General features: G+C 38.5%; 2 protein-coding genes across 4 annotated transcripts in view; both read right to left on the reverse strand.

Moving 5' to 3' along the window:
• Positions 1-8,848, reverse strand: part of manba (mannosidase, beta A, lysosomal) — an 11,553-nt gene extending 2,705 nt beyond the window's left edge. For both annotated transcript variants that reach the window (XM_023430363.2, XM_087169642.1), the window contains exons 1-15: positions 8,524-8,848; positions 7,849-7,943; positions 7,661-7,766; positions 7,404-7,577; positions 6,475-6,598; positions 5,862-6,031; positions 5,324-5,434; positions 4,384-4,535; positions 4,055-4,172; positions 2,744-2,830; positions 2,252-2,419; positions 1,880-2,098; positions 1,275-1,439; positions 326-470; positions 15-157 (exon numbers count right to left, since the gene is read on the reverse strand). In XM_023430363.2, the coding sequence (XP_023286131.1) occupies positions 15-157; positions 326-470; positions 1,275-1,439; positions 1,880-2,098; positions 2,252-2,419; positions 2,744-2,830; positions 4,055-4,172; positions 4,384-4,535; positions 5,324-5,434; positions 5,862-6,031; positions 6,475-6,598; positions 7,404-7,577; positions 7,661-7,766; positions 7,849-7,943; positions 8,524-8,739 (2,193 nt within the window). In that variant the 5' untranslated portion in view covers positions 8,740-8,848. The remainder of the gene's footprint in view (positions 1-14; positions 158-325; positions 471-1,274; positions 1,440-1,879; positions 2,099-2,251; positions 2,420-2,743; positions 2,831-4,054; positions 4,173-4,383; positions 4,536-5,323; positions 5,435-5,861; positions 6,032-6,474; positions 6,599-7,403; positions 7,578-7,660; positions 7,767-7,848; positions 7,944-8,523) is intronic.
• Positions 8,849-9,599: 751 nt separating this feature from the next.
• Positions 9,600-17,003, reverse strand: LOC111672825 (ubiquitin-conjugating enzyme E2 D2-like). Of its 2 annotated transcripts, XM_023430383.2 has the most exons (8): positions 16,561-17,003; positions 15,280-15,343; positions 14,477-14,508; positions 14,183-14,260; positions 13,587-13,692; positions 12,959-13,052; positions 12,725-12,774; positions 9,600-10,746 (listed from the first exon to the last, which is right to left on the reverse strand). In XM_023430383.2, the coding sequence occupies exons 1-7, from the start codon at positions 16,582-16,584 to the stop codon at positions 12,726-12,728; spliced, it is 447 nt and encodes a 148-aa protein (XP_023286151.1). In that variant the 5' UTR covers positions 16,585-17,003; the 3' UTR covers positions 9,600-10,746; position 12,725. The 2 variants fall into 2 exon arrangements, with proteins under 2 accessions (XP_023286151.1, XP_023286152.1); XM_023430384.2 differs by lacking the exon at positions 12,725-12,774 and having other exon boundaries at positions 16,561-16,999.
• Between the last annotated feature and the right edge of the window lie 550 nt (positions 17,004-17,553).

Consider the following 17,553-nt stretch of genomic DNA (forward strand, 5'->3'; position numbering starts at 1 on the left):
GGGGGGGGCCTTACGGCAGCCCTGAGCTTCAGGTCGTGACTCAGGTCTGAGACGGCGTAGATGAACAGCGTGTCTTCATCCTCAAACCCAACAGGAAGGACGGGGGCAAAGAAGTTCTGTGCAAAATAATGCAGCATTTTCCACTTCCCACCAAACTCTGCACAAACAAAGAGATTATATATAAGGGCCACACTGACTTCTATAATACAATATCAAACTCCTACAAAGTCAGGAAGGAGTCGGCAGGAGTTCAAAATACAAACGAGACCAACAACAACAAAAAAATAAATGAGCGCGGCGTCAACACAAGTAGCTGATCACTCACCGATTGACGACCAGGAAGGTGCCTGCCAAATATCATTGAGCTGCCAGTAGAGAGCGCCCATAGTGTGACCTTTGCCCTCAATGATCTCAGTCTGACTCCGCCGATAAAACTCTGTCTGAGTCTTCACACACTGAGCCTGCATGACCTGGACAAGAAACATGATCATTAACACGCAACGCTCACACACTGATGACCTGCTTCAATCAGAGCAAAATCACTTTCTCTCTGAGAGAGCGACGTGGAAAGTTACAGGTAATTATGGAAAAAAATAAAATCTCAGCTCATTAGTTTTAAAATTTCAGAAGAGAATTACAGCCTCATCTGATTTTTCTTTTTAGGATTCTAACTTTAATCTCAGAATTCGTACTTTCTAAAAAAAAAAAAAAAAAAAAAAAATTTTTACATCAGAGCCAAATGTGATTTTTAAAAAAACTTTTTTTAGAATTAATACTTTTTTCTAAAAAAAATATTTTTTTGACATTAGGGCAATGTGATTTTTTTTTTTTTTTTTTTTTTTAATTCTGACTTTTATCTTAGAATTCTTACTTTCTAAAGATTTTTTTTTCACATTAGGCCACATATGAAAAATGTCTTTATTTTTTTAATTCTGACTTTAAACTCAGAATTCTTACTTTATAAAAAAAAAAACATTTTTTTACATTAGGGCCACATTCATTTTTTCTGACTTTCTAAAGAAATTCTGAGATTAAAGTCAGAATTAAATATATATATATATATATATATATATATATATTTTTTATTTTTTTTATTTTTTTATTTTTTTTCTTCACATTAATCCTCTTCTGTAAGATTTACATTGTTTATCTAAATGATATTCAGGTAGTGCACATTGTACTTAAGTAAAAAATAGTGAAGTATCAGCCAGGTGTTTGGGGTGGTGTGTGTGTGTGTGTGTATGTGTGTGTGTGTGTGTGTGTGTGTGTCTCACCTGAGTGATGTAGAGAGTGTCTGTGAATCTCTTCAGTGGATCTGTGGCGTTCGGCAGGTTGAAGTGTGAAGCAGCCTGCTGTAACATCTGCTGGTTCCCGCCCTCATGGTGCTGACGATGGGAAGAGAAATTACTGCTGTAGCTCCAGTCTTCTTTTATAGAAACCTGAAACCTCACAAACAACAGACAGAAAAAAACACTTTATACAACCAGGAAAAAAAACATTAAGAGCTTTTATTGATCTGAACGACGTGATTGACAACGTCAGCATCTCTCCATCTTCAACTCATTTTAAATGCAGAAATTATTTCACCAATTTTAAAGTTAATTTTATAGTTATATTGGACAGAATGTCTTGTTTTCTTTTATTTGGTTTTAGAAATCTAGGTCACATTTGCTGCACTAAGGCATTTCATGAAGAACTGTTATAGACACTTGTAGTTGTAGTAGAAGATAAAAATAGGATTTAAATACCCCATGAGGTTTTTCTCAAAGATATTTAACCGTGGTGCCATCGTTGGTCCTTAACACGTTAAAAATGAAAATAAGGAAACCTCAGATTCATCAAGTAAAACAAAACAGTGCTGGAAGATTTATTCAGTCACCGGCTGCAGAGTGGAGAAGGAAGGCCAGGACTGGAAGCCGTATTCAGAGGCGAAGCGAGTCCGGGGGAAATTCCTCCAGTCCCAGCAGTCGAGGGTGTAGCTGTAGAAGTGAGTGTCTCCGTAGTGAAGGTCGTAGGGGTTCGCTGCCACCCATCCCTCCCGCTCCGATTCAGCCCCATTTGTGGGACTGGAGACGAGAAAGGGGCGACTCTGGTCCTCCTGAAGCAGATATCAGACAGCGTCACTTCGTCTTTTGTTTCTATTGAATTTTACAGTATTATAAAAGAAAAAAAGAAACACACTAGAAATAAAGGATTAAACATTTTAAGCACAAATCCAGGGACAGTGTTTTTCAAATGACTGATCACTCACTTCCTGCACAAGCTCCCTGATGTTGTTCACATACAGCGTCACATAGTCTTTAACGTAACGAGGCCTCTGTGAAGCTGGGATGTCGAACCAGTCTGTCGCCAGAGCAGCTTCGTTTTCATTGTTCCCGCTCCAAATGATCACAGAGGGGTGAGACTTGAGACGCCGGAGCTGACGGGTGACGATAAGACAAAACTCAACACATTTCATTTGATCACACAGATGCAAAGTGGCACATTTAAGATAGAACAAACTATAGTTTAATAACTATAATCTATTATAATCTTATCTTAATACTAATAGTAAAAGCCCAGCTGTTATCACAGGAAGCTGAAAATACATATTTTGTTTTGGTTAATTTGCTATTTATTGATGTAATTTAAATAACAATCCCATCAATAAATGGTGCCTTTCCATGCGCTTCTATACAGAATCCACATATGCCATTTTCTGAACTATAAAGAAATAAAATGAAGTGATTGATACACAGCTCACCTGTTGGACGACCTCGTCTCTGACTGTCTGTATGAAGTCGTCCTCAGTGGGATACATAGCGCAGGCAAACATGAAGTCCTGCCAAATCTAAACACATGAACAGGATGAGGATCCGTCACTGCTACAGTGTGTTCATGAGTCAGAACAAAACCAAACAAGTATAATCATCTATGGAAACTACAATTACACCCCCGTTTATCCAGAGTCATATAAATTATTAAAGATTTCCGTTTGAAGTCTTGAGTTATGGCTAAAAGGTCACCGTGACCTTGACCTTTGACCTTTGACCACCAAAATCTAATCAGTGCATCCTCGAGTCCAAGTGAATGTTTGTGCTAAATTTGAAGACGTTCCATCGAGGTGTTACCGAGACATCGTGTCCACGAGAACGCGACCGGCTCGGAGCGTCACAACGGTCAAACAGAATCCGAAAAAGCTTCTGTCTCATGACACGATGTCTGCTGTGGCACGTGTTGAAGATTCACTGCACATTAGACAAGTGAACCGGGCAAACACACATGAATAAAAAGGTTTCCCAGTGTTATGAAGCCCAGAAAACAGCAAACAAAGATCAGCTGTGCAGCTTTTCTTTAGGTCACTTACTCTGTACGAACAATCAGGAGACACGAAGAGGACTCAGAGATACTATGAGATGCATATGTGATGTTGAATACAGGCAGCTTAAACACATGATATATCACTGACATGTTCAGCATTATTCATTATATCAGTTATTTTATCTGTTATACAGAATAATCACATAAAAATTAAATCTAAAAAAGGTTTAAATTCTTGTGTCAGGTTCAGTTCAGGGACATTTGCCGACACTCAACCATGAAAAAGGAAATAAAGTCGAGTTTCTGACAGATATCGATCACACCGACAGACAGAGAGGCGTTTCAGTCTGTGGTCTGAAGATAATCCAGTGAAAACAGTGAAAAAAAACAAAAAACCAGCTTCTACATTTCCGAACACAGCGCAGCAGTGTTTCTGTTGGCTGGGCCGAGGATATCCGCTCAGTCGGAGTTGACCTCTGACCCCTGCGGATCCACTGGAGCCGACTGGAGGCCGCAGCGAAACAGGAAACACACGCTCTAATTTCTCCGTCGCTCGCGCTTCAATAGAAGTGAACGGGAGACGGAGCGAGTCCAATTCTGATTTGAAGGTTTATGTTTGTGAAACTGCAGCAGCTGCAGCTTCCAGCTCAAGAATTAAGGAACGTGTGTGTCGTTTTTACATTTGCGGTGGCAGCCATTTTTTTTTTTTTAAAGTTAAGTCATATTAATATCATCAGAGGATGAGAGTAGTTACCATGATTCCCAGCTCATCACAGAGACTGTAGAAAAGATCCTGCTCGTACACTCCTCCTCCCCAGACCCTGAGCGTGTTCATGTTGGCGTCTACAGCCGACTGCAACAAGTTCCTCAAACTGCAGGACAAACAACACGACGTAAATCACACGCAGGAGTTCAAACACCACGTCTCCTGAAAGGTCAGGAACAAACCTGCACGGAGACACAGAGGAGACCGAAGAGGAGAACGGGTGGGGAACAGTTTCTTTAAGAATATTATCATGAATAGTGATTAATATTCCCGTCAGCACGCAGGACTCAAACTGCAGCTTTTCAGACAACACTCACACAGCGGGGGAGATCTGGTCCTGGAAGGAGTGGGCCGGGATCCAGTTGGAGCCTTTGAGGAAAATTGGTTTCCCATTGATGCGGAAATAAAAGCTGAGTCCCGGAGACCCAACGACCGGCTCCTGGATCAGCTCCACGGTGCGGAAATACACCTGCAGGAGAGACTTTCATCAGCGCTTTAGATCAAACACACACAACTTTAATGAAACGATCACGTTGATCTCATCAGTCACAATAATAACTCGTCATTTTGTTGTTTCCAAACGGCGGCAAGCTTTTACTTGTCGGGACAATTTGAACTACATCACCCACAAATCCTGCGTCCTGTTTTAAACAATCACCTTTAATGGATAAGACGCCTCTGTAAGATATATTTATTCTTCTAGATGTAATCAGGACTCCATTCATTTTCTAAAAACATACTGCATGTATGCCGTGTGTGTGTGTGTGTGTGTGTGTGTGTGTGTGTGTATGTGTGTGTGTAATATAATTTAGTCTACAATATATGAATAAATTCTGGATTAATATTATACTCAGGTGTGTGTCATGTCAGGTGTGATCTTGTATTTTAAACAGTTAAAATAAACTTAAAGAATTATGTTGAATTTCAATATTCATCCCTAGAATTTCACAAAGACAAACAAATCCCGACTCAGGAGGAGTTCAGCTCTTTTACAGCTTCACTTTGTAAGATACGGAGTATTGTGAAGAAAAGTTTTAGGCACTAAAGACGTTCATGTTGGATTCTGCAGCATGACGATGAGACAAGAAGAACCAGGAGTCCAGAAACAGATGAAACAGAAGAACTGTGCACGACTGAAGAGGTGAACGTGTGATGCCACTCCTGTTGTACGGCACACTGTGCTGCCTGAATACATCAGCTAAATGCCTGAACGTCAAATAGAAAGAATAAAAGCGCTGACAGGCAGTGAACTCTGACCTTAGACTTTGTGTTGAGGATTAAAGATCCATCCTGGAAACCTCTGACAGTCAGCTGGTAGAAGGGCTGGTCGCCGCGGCCGCTGGGCCACCACAGCTTCACCCGGCTGCTCTGATGGTCAAAGAACAAGTTTCAAAATTTCCACATAAGCGATAAAGAAAAAAAAAATTCTTTTAAAATCAGTCATTTTTAAGACCTTGATAAATGAACAATGTGGAAATTATTTCTTTTACTCTCTTGCTTCAGACTGTTTTTCTTCTCCTGTAAACAACGAGAGGGAGAGTAGAAAACTAATACTATCACTTCCTATTACTAATAAACATTTTCTAAATCCTACCACAGAATTTCACATTAATTTATAGATAATCAGAGAAAATAACATGTTTTTAGTGGTTTCACTTTTTCTTTTAAATGATCTAATTATTTACCTGTAGTTTTATGCCATTAGGTTAACGCCCCTTTTTTTAAAGAAAATAAATTCGTGTCCACCAGTCTCAAACATTAATTAACACAAATCTAATACAAGTGTGTCAAGTACCGTGTTTATGTGCAAGACGAAGGTGTTCTTGGTCCTTCCAGACAGGAAGTGTGTGTGGACGCTCTGCTCCGAGTGCAGCTCAGGTACGGAGAGAGAGATTCGGCCGTTTGTTGTCTGAACAGCATCGACAAGAAGCTCAACCTGGACTCTCCACTGAGAGAGGCTGAAGTCTAGACACACAAACACATTATAGAGATTATTTAGAAACAAGAAAACTCTTACATTGTTCCAGACATGGAAACCTGGATAAGACACTAGAACCGATACTGGTGGCAAAGGGAAGTCGAGTCTCATACTCAGAGTACAATAAAGAGTAAATCACAGAAAGAAAAGTATCTTTAAATATTTCCTGTGTTTCAAAGCAACTACTCACTTCTAGAAAAGCCCCAGTCTTTATTTATTGATCTATTACATCTTGCACAGCTGCTCTAATGCACCAGATAAATAATTAAAGCGTTGTTAATACTTTCTATCTTATGAGAGACACTCAGACACACTTATGCATCAAAGAATCCCCCATATTTTTCTCTCTGCAGTTTCTCTTGTTTTTTGTTTTCTTTAATTAATCAAAAGGTTCAGAAATCGCTGTTGGTGATGATGTCTGGTGACGTACTGTAAAGAGGAAAGGAGGAAACCTGGACGAGCTGCAGGACATCAAACGCCTCCAGTCGAACTCCTTTCCACAGTCCCGTCGTGGGGAACGAAGGCCCCCAGTCCCAGCTGAAAGAGCTCTGCTCCTGCAGCACAACAGTGATGAACGTTTACATGTGCACAGATAGAAACACTGTCCCACGTCAGCTGCTGTCCGCACGCTGTGACACTCTGTTTTACATGTTTTATACATTTATTAAAATAAGTAAATACAAGCTGGTTGGGATGAGATGAAGGTCAGAGTTTAAAGCAAGAATCATTCACTGCTAGAACAAATTCATGCTTTAGAATTAATAAATGATTAAATAAGGGTGAATTTCCAAAAGTAATAATAACAAAGAAAAGGAAATATTTTAGCGACAACACTTTTCTCAAAGAAACTCTGAACTTTGAATAAAATTAAAGTAAATAAAAATAAAGTTCTTTTGAATACAGGAAAGCAAATATCAATATACGGAACAATGCTTATTCAGATTTGAGCTTTTGGTTTTCAAGAGAATGATCTGTAATCCTTTTGGTTCTTCAAATACTGGTTTAAAGAGATGTTTCTGAGGGTTACAGGTGTGAATAAATATATAGAAATAATATATAGAAGCATTTTGCTTCAGTCACTTAATACATAGACTTGTTTCTTTTTGGTTTTTGTTCTTTCTGTTTATATATTGTTTATTTTTTACTGTTTTATGTGTGATGACTGAATAAAAAAACGAACTAGCATTTTTATTGACATGTATCCGTGTAGATTGTTGTATCCGTACTTTTCACCTCTCTAACCAGAACTTTCCTTCTCTGCATCTTATCGGTTAGAAAAACTCAAAACGAACAAACCCAGAGACGGAGATGCCAGTACTTTGGTAAGACTTGTAAAAGGAGAGGAGTAGCTTCTCTTACTTTCCTGATGAAGTTGACGTGACATTCCCCCTTCTGAACATCTGGAGGACATTCAGGAGGAACTCTGTAGGCAGAATGAGCTTCCCTCCGCTCAGACGCGTAAAGAACCGGAGACAGCAAACGAACCCTCAGCACATTATCCCCGTCCTTCAGCAGGTCTCTGACCGAGAAGTCCTTCACACCGAAAACACAAGATGTTAAGAAGAAAGCAAAACACACGTTTACATTGTGAACTGCTCATTTTACGCTTTACATACGTATCTACGAAACATGTTGTCCGTGTTGCCCACAGCGACTCCATTGAGCCAAATGGACGCCACAGTGTCCACGCCGTCAAAGGCGAGAAGCACCTTCTGTTTGGTTCTGTTAATGGAGAACAAACAGGTGAGTCCGGACCAGGAGACAGAAAATTCCTTTTAAAAATGATATAAATAATGACACTGACCTCACTTGGGCTGACACATTAAACGTGGTCGTGTATGTCCAGTTGTCAAAAGCAATCCACCGATAAGAAACATCATTGAACCTAAAATATGGATCCTGAGAGAAAAGTGGAAATCTTTTTTGTTAACTTCTCTCCTAGTTTACGGTTGTGAACTGTGTTCAAAGTTTGACACGAGTGTTTTACTGTCACCTGCTGCTGGTAATAAAAAAAAGAGCATTTAACTGCATGTTTATTAATGATGTTGAAGGTTGATGTGTATTATTTTTATTATATCTTTAGTTTATATGAGGAATTATTAAGCATTAAATAGGTTAGAAAGTTATTAAATATATCAAAAAGAAAATACACGCAAAACCACATGACATGGAGGTATATATATAAATCTTATTTTTTTAAGAATTCTGACTTTAAATAAAATTTTAAGTATAAGCTGAAAGGGATTAAATAATTTTGCATTTTATTTAATTGAGTTGCCAACTAATTATTAATACATACACAATGCACAGAGCATCGCCAACCTTAAATGCTGTAAATAAACTATATTTAATCGATATGTATCATAAATAAAAAGGTCCAATGTCGTGTAAATCCGGATCACAAGTGAAAACCAAAGTTACACAGTCACAACAAAAACACCTGGTCACATCCTCTTATGTATTAAACCCTTCGTCCCACCTGGATGAATCCCTGTTGCTGCAGAGCGGAGTGAACACATCCGGGCACCTGTGCGGGCAGAGACACCGAACCGTTGGCGTTTGAGAGACTCCATTTACCGGCCAGACTCAGAGACCGATGCTGCTCCGGTACTGAAGAAAACCCGGTTAAAACTCCGACAAACAAACACAACAAAACACAAACTGCACGGATAAAGATGTTTCCACGCAGACTCATAGTTTGTGGTTTGTTTCAGGCATGTTATGTAGAAGAATTACTCCTCTAAAGTGGAATATCTAGGGGTTTTTGTTTTGGTTGTTGTCTGCTGACTGACTGGGCACTTCCTTGTTTCATCATGTGACCCACTCGTGACAGTCAGGTGGTCAGAGTACTAGCACGAGGGACAAATTTTGGCGCGAAAAGATTTGACATTTTGTGTTTGGGTTTTAATAAGATTAGTCGCATCTTTACAATAACAGATATATTTACTTTTATTTATTAATAATTGTGGTTACATGCATCTGTAAAAACACTAAGGTAACTACTTTTTGATAAGAAACAATTTATAAATGGTTAATAAAAGTTTTGAAGACTATATTAAGCTGTTAATGTTTACAACACTTAAATCAGTACAAATGTATATAAAACCACACAATTAATGTGAACTGCTAACATTAAAAAAGAAGTATTTAATGATATTTACCCGTCGATTCTTTATGATCATTCAGAATCGAGTTGATCTTTTTGCACAGAAAAAATAAAATTATACTTTGTGAATAATGTATTTTATTTAAAAGCAAATTAAAATATTCCAACCGGCCCTGAACTCAGAGGAATTAAGTTTTCTTTAAAAAAAAAACAAAAAACACATTCAAGCATTTACTAAAGATGTCAAAATGTCACATTTTCCCCTATTAAAATCAATTTTTCTATCAACTAATCGACTGTTTCCCATAGTTTAACACACATTAATGGATGAGCGAGACTACAACATTCATATTAACATCAGTCATTAACGGCTAAGAACAGAACTTTTGCATTCAACAAATGTCCACATATTCACTTTAAATGAAAAACAAAAAAACATGAGTCATTCATTATGGTTTAAGTAACTTTATTGAATGGAAAACTAAAAAGAAACAGAGCCACAAGTTGATTATCAACCATTAGCTTTGCATCAATATTTTAGGGCTACAAGAAGACAGTGTTTGAGTGGGCATAAAACTAACTGCTCATCTACTGGCTTCTAAATAACAAAAAAGAAATAGGAAGCCTTTGAGGGGAACCAATTTTTTTCCAACTGTTCAGCCTTACAATCCACTTAATTTGCAGAAACATATCAGATATAATAGCCTACCTTTATTAACATGCATAAAATACAACATTGAAGTTCTTATATTTTGTTTCCTTAACATTGATATATACTGCTGTGCTTCTCTGTACACACACTTTGATAGTGGAATAAGATACACTTCTTTCCTCAGGTAATAAATTCCTATACTAATGATCAGAAGAACATACTGACATCACACCAGTCCAGGAGCCACAGGGACCAGTTTCCCTAATCGTTCAGAGAAAAGGCATCTCTCCCCCCCCCCCATTTCAGATTTTACCACTTTCAAATAAAATGCAGACAGAATTTTGCCAATCTGAAACTTTCAAATTCAGAATTTACGGGTATGGCAAAAGACAGGCCTCTCGAGAAATGCTTCAAAAAAGACCGAGCCCACAGTGAAGTAAACATCAACCCTACAGGATCCAGCAGGTGAACCAGCAGGTGAACCAGCTGGATCACCACGGGGTTGATATATTCAGCATCAGGAGACCAGTTGCATCTGATTCTACTAAGTGTGTGCAGAGTGAATTACTAACATCACCAATTTGGGGTTGAAAAACTCTTACTGGTGCATGCTAAAGCCGAGTGTTCAGAACCATGGTGATTTTCTTTTCTTTTTTATTTATTTTTTTTTATTATTATTTTAAACTCCATACAAAATGGGAGTCGAAACCTCACAGAAACTGGCACGTGTCCTAGAGAGAAAACACTATCTTCTTATGAGCGCGCAGGTGGGGAAGGAAGGGAAGGGGTAAAATGCTTTGATTAACGAAGAAATAAAGTGAAAAAAGAAAAACAGAACCCTGGAATTTTAAGTTTGAACCAGCAACAACATTTTCCACCAGCTTTCCAAACGATGCCATCACATTGCGTATTTTTGTGTCCATTCTTTTGCCATTTTGGTGTATCTGCGAAGAGACGCAAAGAGGAAGAATTAACTTAAAGAACTCAATCACACACACAAAATTTTCTCATCAACTCATAACTTGCCTCTTTTGTCAGGATTTATTATAGCACATGCACCTCTGCACACTGCTTTTTAAAAAACAAAACAACCGGGCAAGCCAAGTTAGCACCCCGACGAAATTAGTCAGAATATGCACAAAAATACTTGACACGTCATTCACACGTTTTTAACCTTAAACAGTGCAATATTTGTTCGACAAGTCAGGCATCGTATTTACACACCAATACCTCAAGTAAGGCAACTTTTTTTTTTTTTTGCAACAGCAAACCTCTTCATGCTGGAGTTAGTGGCTACATCGACATGCAAAGACAATACTGCTTGTAACCTGGTTACTCAAATAAATTGATTCTGGATCAGTCCATCATATGAAACCATATTAAAAAGATTACAACACTGGCTTTGGCCGTTTTAACCTTTTAATAGCAAATACGATATTGGTTTGGTTCAGCAATTCCTTTGACTCCCGATTTACGTTTATAAAAAGGGAAGATATTTTAAATGCAAAATATATTAAAATGTACATTTCCAGTCATTATGGTGGGTAGAGCTGCAGAGATTCACTTAATAACTGATCAGCAGAAAATTAAACAGCAACTAGTTTCATAACTGATTTTTTTACCCCATTTTCTCTGGTCGCAGCTTGGCCCTGTATTTGCTTGTTTTCTCTTCTATGTAACTATAAACCAAATATCTTGGGGTTTTGGACTGTTGACTCAACAAAATGTAAATAATATTTTGTTAAATATAAACAAAATACAACAACAAGGATGGACATTTTTCACTGCTTTCTGATATTTCAGAGACTAAATTGCTAAACAAAACAGGTCTGTAGACAAGTCAAGAATGATCATCATTAGTTGCATTAGTGGGTTTGATAACAGGAACCAGAATCTGCACCTGTTTCAAGATTTCAATCACTTTTCTTTTATATTATTTTATCACAGACTTTGTCTCCTACTTATATCCTGTTCCTCCCTCTTTTTTATGAATTCACTTTTATTTCCTGCTCCATGTTTGAGTGTCTGGTCCTGTGACCCTGAGACAAATGTAGCTGCCTGCTTCCATGTACCAACCTTTTCTTAAACTTAAATGCCAAGAACACCAATATTGTTTCCTTCTGGCTATGTTTTCTTTTGTTTATGGATTTTATTATTAAATGTTAAAACCCCGCCTTTACCTGGCAATGCTGCTGCCAGCACATACTGTTTAAAGACGCTATGTTGAAGAATACTGTGACACCTGACGGTTCATTATCTGCCCCTAAAGAACAACCTTTTCATACCAGAAACCCGCTTCACATTATCCTTACTGTTTGTCTCTAGGCTAGTGTCAGACATCATAGCTCATGAATGCCGTTCTTTTTGGCAGCCAACTGTTGGCGTGTCCTCCAATGCAAGAACATTTTTCACAATGGTCCCTGCTGACACTGCTTCACCATGCAACAATAACAACTGAAAAATAAAAAGGCAACCCATCATTAACTGTGATGATCACCTATCTCAAGCAAATCTAAGGTCTCTGCATGTTGATTTTCCAATCAAACTTACTTTTAATCTTATGTATATGATGGAAAATGGTCAGCAAAAATTGAAGTTAAATGTAAGATGTGGTCTTATAAGTTCTGTTACAGGACTTGTGATTACTGCTATTGGATCTTCATTTGTCTGGCCTGTATTAGTGGTAACCCACAGCTGTCAAGAGACCATTTTATCTGTGGGTCGCCAGAAATATTATGTTAACGTGTTTATTTACAGCAACCAGCCGGAGATTAGTATAATCACAGTCAAATCCCACACTGCAGTCGTATACTTCACAACAGAGATCCAGGCCTCTGCTTATGTCAGTGAGACAGAGCATCACAACACAACCAATCACTCCCATTGCACTACCCAAGATGCAGCACGGCCTCTTGGCCTTACCCTAAAGCATGGCATACTTCGCTGTCCACTCCTGAGCTAGTTTATTGTACCTGACAGAGTGAAACTAGGTTAAATACTAGACTCAGGCGATTAACTTTGCCTATTAAAGTTGTATTTATTGTGAACAGCGCAGCATTAAATATGTACTAGAAGGCTGTTCTTCCTTTTGGGATACAGAATTGGTTATTTCACATGTTAGAGAATAGTTTGACACACTTATATAAATATACTTACTTCTGACTATCTGTTTTGTAGATTCGTGCGATCTCTGGCACTAGTGGGTCATCAGGGTTTGGGTCACATAGGAGTGAGCAAATGGAGAGAAGAACTACAAGAAACAATACAGACAAAAAAACCCATTAAACCATTTTTTAAAGTCGGCTAATACAAGTAGTTTGTCTGTTTTACACAATTTGTCAAACTCTACACAAATTAAATTAACCTTATTCCAAGCTAGCGCAATATCTTAAAGAAACAATCACGGTTGCTATGAACAAATGACTGATAATTGTGCATATTCTTAAATGTAAGTACAAAATTTTAAAACAGATGACATCTTTTTGCAAAATTTGTGCGAATCAAGTTAAATTGTATTACTTGCAGTGTCAAAAATAAACATTACACACCTGCCAAAAACCATTTGTGGCAAAAAAAGAAAATTACAAATTTAAATGCTCTGGCCATTTTTAAATACCTTTGTGTATAGAATCAGGTTCTGTTGATTTGGCAGTAAAACAAAATTCAATGGAAGATTATTTTGAAGCTTTTGGTGTTACCAGCCAGTGGGGCGGGTCATCCTACACTCTACCAACTGATAATTGATAAGGTTGTTGTCATGGTGACCTTTCATGCTTATCCATACCTTTAGAAATAGTAAGTGCAGGAGACCACTGTGATCTGAGAATATCCAGACAGATACTGCCGTTACTGTTAATATTTGGGTGGTAAATTCTTGTTGTAAATGCAACCTGAAAAGAAAAAGAAAAAACACAAAAAACATAGCAGTGAGGACAAGTAAGATAATGCTGAGTCAACCCATGTCACCAGGTGTTACGCAATTTAAATTCCTCAACACAAGGCAGTGACGTTTCATGCCCATGATTAGTATCTTCTGGAATGACAGATATTGCTTCATGGGTGTTGTGAAGCTGACAAAATATTTTCAATATGCCAAACTGCTGAACTCGGTTTCATTAACAGGAAATATCTGCTGTCACTTTGACGCACTCAGAAAAAAGAAATTAAAGTTGCTCGGCATTTTAAAAAAAAAAAAAAGTACATTGTTTGACCCCAGTTCCTGGCACTGTATACACTGGGCAGTATGCTAATGCTGCAAACAAGACTTGAGTCTGCTTCATGACAGATTCTGCAGGTCGCTTGACAGATGAATGACAGCGTACCTTTAATTACCATAATGTATCAAAACAAGAGAAAGGGTAAACCTCATTTCAGTCTTACCTTGGGTGGTTTGAAGGGGTAGTCTGTTGGAAAATGAATTGTCAAGAAGAAAACACCTCCCTGATATGGACTGTCACTCTGGAGAGGAAAAAAAAAAAAAAAGAATAACGGGGGAAAAGAACATTTACATATTTCAGAAAGAGTGATCTAAACATGCCGTCCACAGCTTCAAGTCAAATTTTAACCTTTATCTCATGAATACATTTGGATCAGCCAGGAACGTGGCCTCAGTGATAAATTTCCACTTGTTGTTTAGAAATAAAGAAACAGTTATGTCATAAAGTATCTACTTACAGGTCCCATGATTGTGGCTTGCCAGTGAAACACTGCGGAGAACAGAAAGTAAATGTTAGGAGACAAAGAAAGGTCACAGGTATCTGATCTGACAGGAACTAGGCTTCTAAATTGTCTTTGTAGCTTCCCAGTAACACCATTTCCCTTTGTATATCTTTATCAATACTTTTTTTTTATGGCCATGATACCTTTGAATAGGTTTTACTATAGTGCTTATCAGCAGGGTGGAGGTATTCAAGAATATGATCACCAATTCTCAGCACGTGAGCTACATCCACCTGTGAGTTTAGAGTTCATATAAAGAACGAGTGTAACTTCTCTTAAATTCAAATTTTCTGAGCCTGTCAATCAGTCTATCCTTGTGTAAATGTAGGTTGTTCAGTCTTTATTTTGACCTGAAACGTTTAGCCGTTTACTGCACCTCCACATGATGAATCATATTTTAGAAGACAGACCTGCCAAACTATAATGCTGACACTGCAAAACTTTTAGAGCTTCCATATTTCGTCCATTAATCACAAACTTAATCCACAACTTTTTTTGAAGAACTACTGATCATTTTGTCATTTTTCAAGCAAAACTCCAAACATATGCTGTGATCTAGCTTCTCAAGTGTGAAGATTTTATCTTTTTTTTAAGCCATGAATGATAGTTAACTAATATCTTTGATGAAGGACATTGGTAACAGGCAACTTTTCACCATTTCTTGCACTTCAAAGACAGAACGATTAAAAAAAAAAAAAAAAAAGTCAGCAGATTAACTGATGCAGCCCTAAACTTTTGACCAGCCTTGGGACACTTACTGTCATCACCCACTGGGCCGGCTGAGCACTGTGCTGGAGGGTCACGAGCCAGATCGTTAAGCTCCTGTAATGAAAAGAGGTTTAGAACAATAACCAATTAGATCACAGTAATCTTAAAGAGACACAATAATGGAGGAGACAAGATCTGAAAATCAACATACAAGAATGAGTCGCACTTTTACATAACATAAAGGTAGACCAGGGAAGGGAGATGCTACATGACGGTAGCGTGCTTCATTTATTTCACAACAGCCAAGGTGTTATCTCCTTCATGTTCAACTCTGCACCAGCTCAGGGGCAGGTGGGGGGGCCGCCTTGTTATCGTCTCTACAGTTAACAGCAAGATGAGACCTAAGCATATATATATATATATATATTTATTACACACACACACACAAACACACACCCTCTGTTATTTTTAGGTCTACAGCTATTTTAGAGAGTGAAGTGGAGGCCATTGCCCCACCCTGGCCTTCTGACATACACCGTTTCACAAGTAAGTTTATGGATTTCCCTGGAAGAAGATTCTAGTCAAGAGCAGAGTGAGGAAATAAAAAGTCACGGTGTGAACACTTCAGAAGTGTTGCTGTACTTTGTCCTACTGTTGCCTGTTTCCTCCATTTAAAACTATCAGAACACACACACACACCCTGTGATGTGCACGGACTCAGAACAAATACGACCAAATACCAAGGAAATGTATCATGAACACAAGCTCTGACTGCTAACACGGATTCAGTGAGTGATATGAGTCATGGGTTCTGGTAACGCCGAGCATCGACGCTTTTATAAAAATAAAAAAATATATATATATATGTTTGGCCGGTTGGTGAAGACACACGACACAGATGTGAAGCTCCAGTAAAAAAGGAGCTCAGTGTCGTAACCACACCGCATTCAAATATACGTGTGTTTATGTAAACGGTACAGTGTTGGGCAATTCGTGCGGCCTCTTTCTGTCGTCAATCCACCTCGACACACACACACACACACACACACACACTGAACCTGTAAACGAAACTGCTAACGTTAGCTAAGCTAGCTGAATGGTGCCGGAGCCGGTGCCAACAGTAAGAAAAAAAAAAAGAAAAAAAAGAAGAAAACACAATTCACCTAACCCGTAATCACACAAAAATGATTACACAGCCCAAGAGCCACAAACTTAAAACACTTCCCCGAACAGGTTTCACCGCCATGTTTCACAGGATACAGTATCAAGAGCAGCGCTAGCTACATTGTGGGAGGCTAGCGCGGCGAGCTAACATTTGACGTTTATCTTACCTTGTGGATCCTTTTCAGAGCCATCCTCTCTCGGTGTTCTGCTCTTCAATTTGACGGTTTTCCGATCCAAGCGGTGAGAGGCAACCTTGATATGCCAGGATGATTCGCTACCCGTTAAATAACCGACGCTAGGTCAACTCGACGGCCTTTCTTCTCGAGTTAGCGTAGTTAGCCGACTGGCGAGCTAAAACTACGTATGCGCGGAGTTGTAACAAAGCTAGCGGGCGGTCCGATCCACCGAGCGACAGATGTTACACCGTCCTTCGATTAAACCTCGCTTCTTCTCCGTAGTTTGAACGTCTTATTTATATCTGGACTAAAGTATCCCCAGCTTGAGGCTGAATAAGCGCGTTTGCCAGGTGAAGTAACCCCGGGCAACAAAGCTCCTGTTCCGTATGTCTCCCGTCGATGCCGTTAGCCAACTAGCGGCTGTCTACATGTATGTGAGGCTTTATGGTGGAGGCGGCGCAGCGGCTGCGGAGTGACGGGGCGGATGTGATGGCAGATTGGTTACAAGCCTGCAGGAAAATAAAAAACACAACATGCTTGACAGACCAGCCAGGACATGTCAGCATTTAATTGTTAACGCCCTGGATTTTTTTTTTTTTTTTTTACATAAATTATTCATATTAAAATGATCAAGTTGGTTACGTCAGCATGTACGCGAGTAGAAGTACAAATGTATGTCTGTGTGGATATGAATGTTTTGTATATATTTCTTTACTTTTTAAAATAGATATATTTAAAATATTATGTTTTTTTTTTAAAATTAATTTTAACCTAGTTTCTAGTATATTTAAGTTAGATACAATAACAGATGACATCAGGATAGAGAGACAGCAAACTAAGAATTTCATAATCTATTAATGCCCAGTTATTCTCTTAAATTGATCGTTTTTGTCTAAAAACTTTCACCAGGATTCCCCACATGCTAAAGTTACTTTTTAAAATGTTTTGTTTTATCTTTTGTTTTGATTAACAGTTAAAAACCAA

This window comes from Seriola lalandi, unplaced genomic scaffold (assembly GCF_002814215.2).
Source record: "Seriola lalandi dorsalis isolate HSWRI2012SDOR001 ecotype SW California unplaced genomic scaffold, Sedor1 jcf7180002054902, whole genome shotgun sequence".
Taxonomy (NCBI): domain Eukaryota; kingdom Metazoa; phylum Chordata; class Actinopteri; order Carangiformes; family Carangidae; genus Seriola; species Seriola lalandi.

What these genes read in the sequence shown, in the direction of transcription:
- LOC111672825 (XM_023430383.2), bottom strand. Translation starts at nt 16,584, where the DNA reads ATGGCTCTGAAAAGGATCCACAAG. An exon ending in CTCTGAAAAGGATCCACAAG is followed by an intron (nt 15,344 to 16,560) that starts GTAAGATAAACG and finishes TTTTCATTACAG; the next exon opens with GAGCTTAACGATCTGGCTCG. An exon ending in TGCACTTACTATTTCTAAAG is followed by an intron (nt 13,053 to 13,586) that starts GTATGGATAAGC and finishes TGTTTCTTGTAG; the next exon opens with TTCTTCTCTCCATTTGCTCA.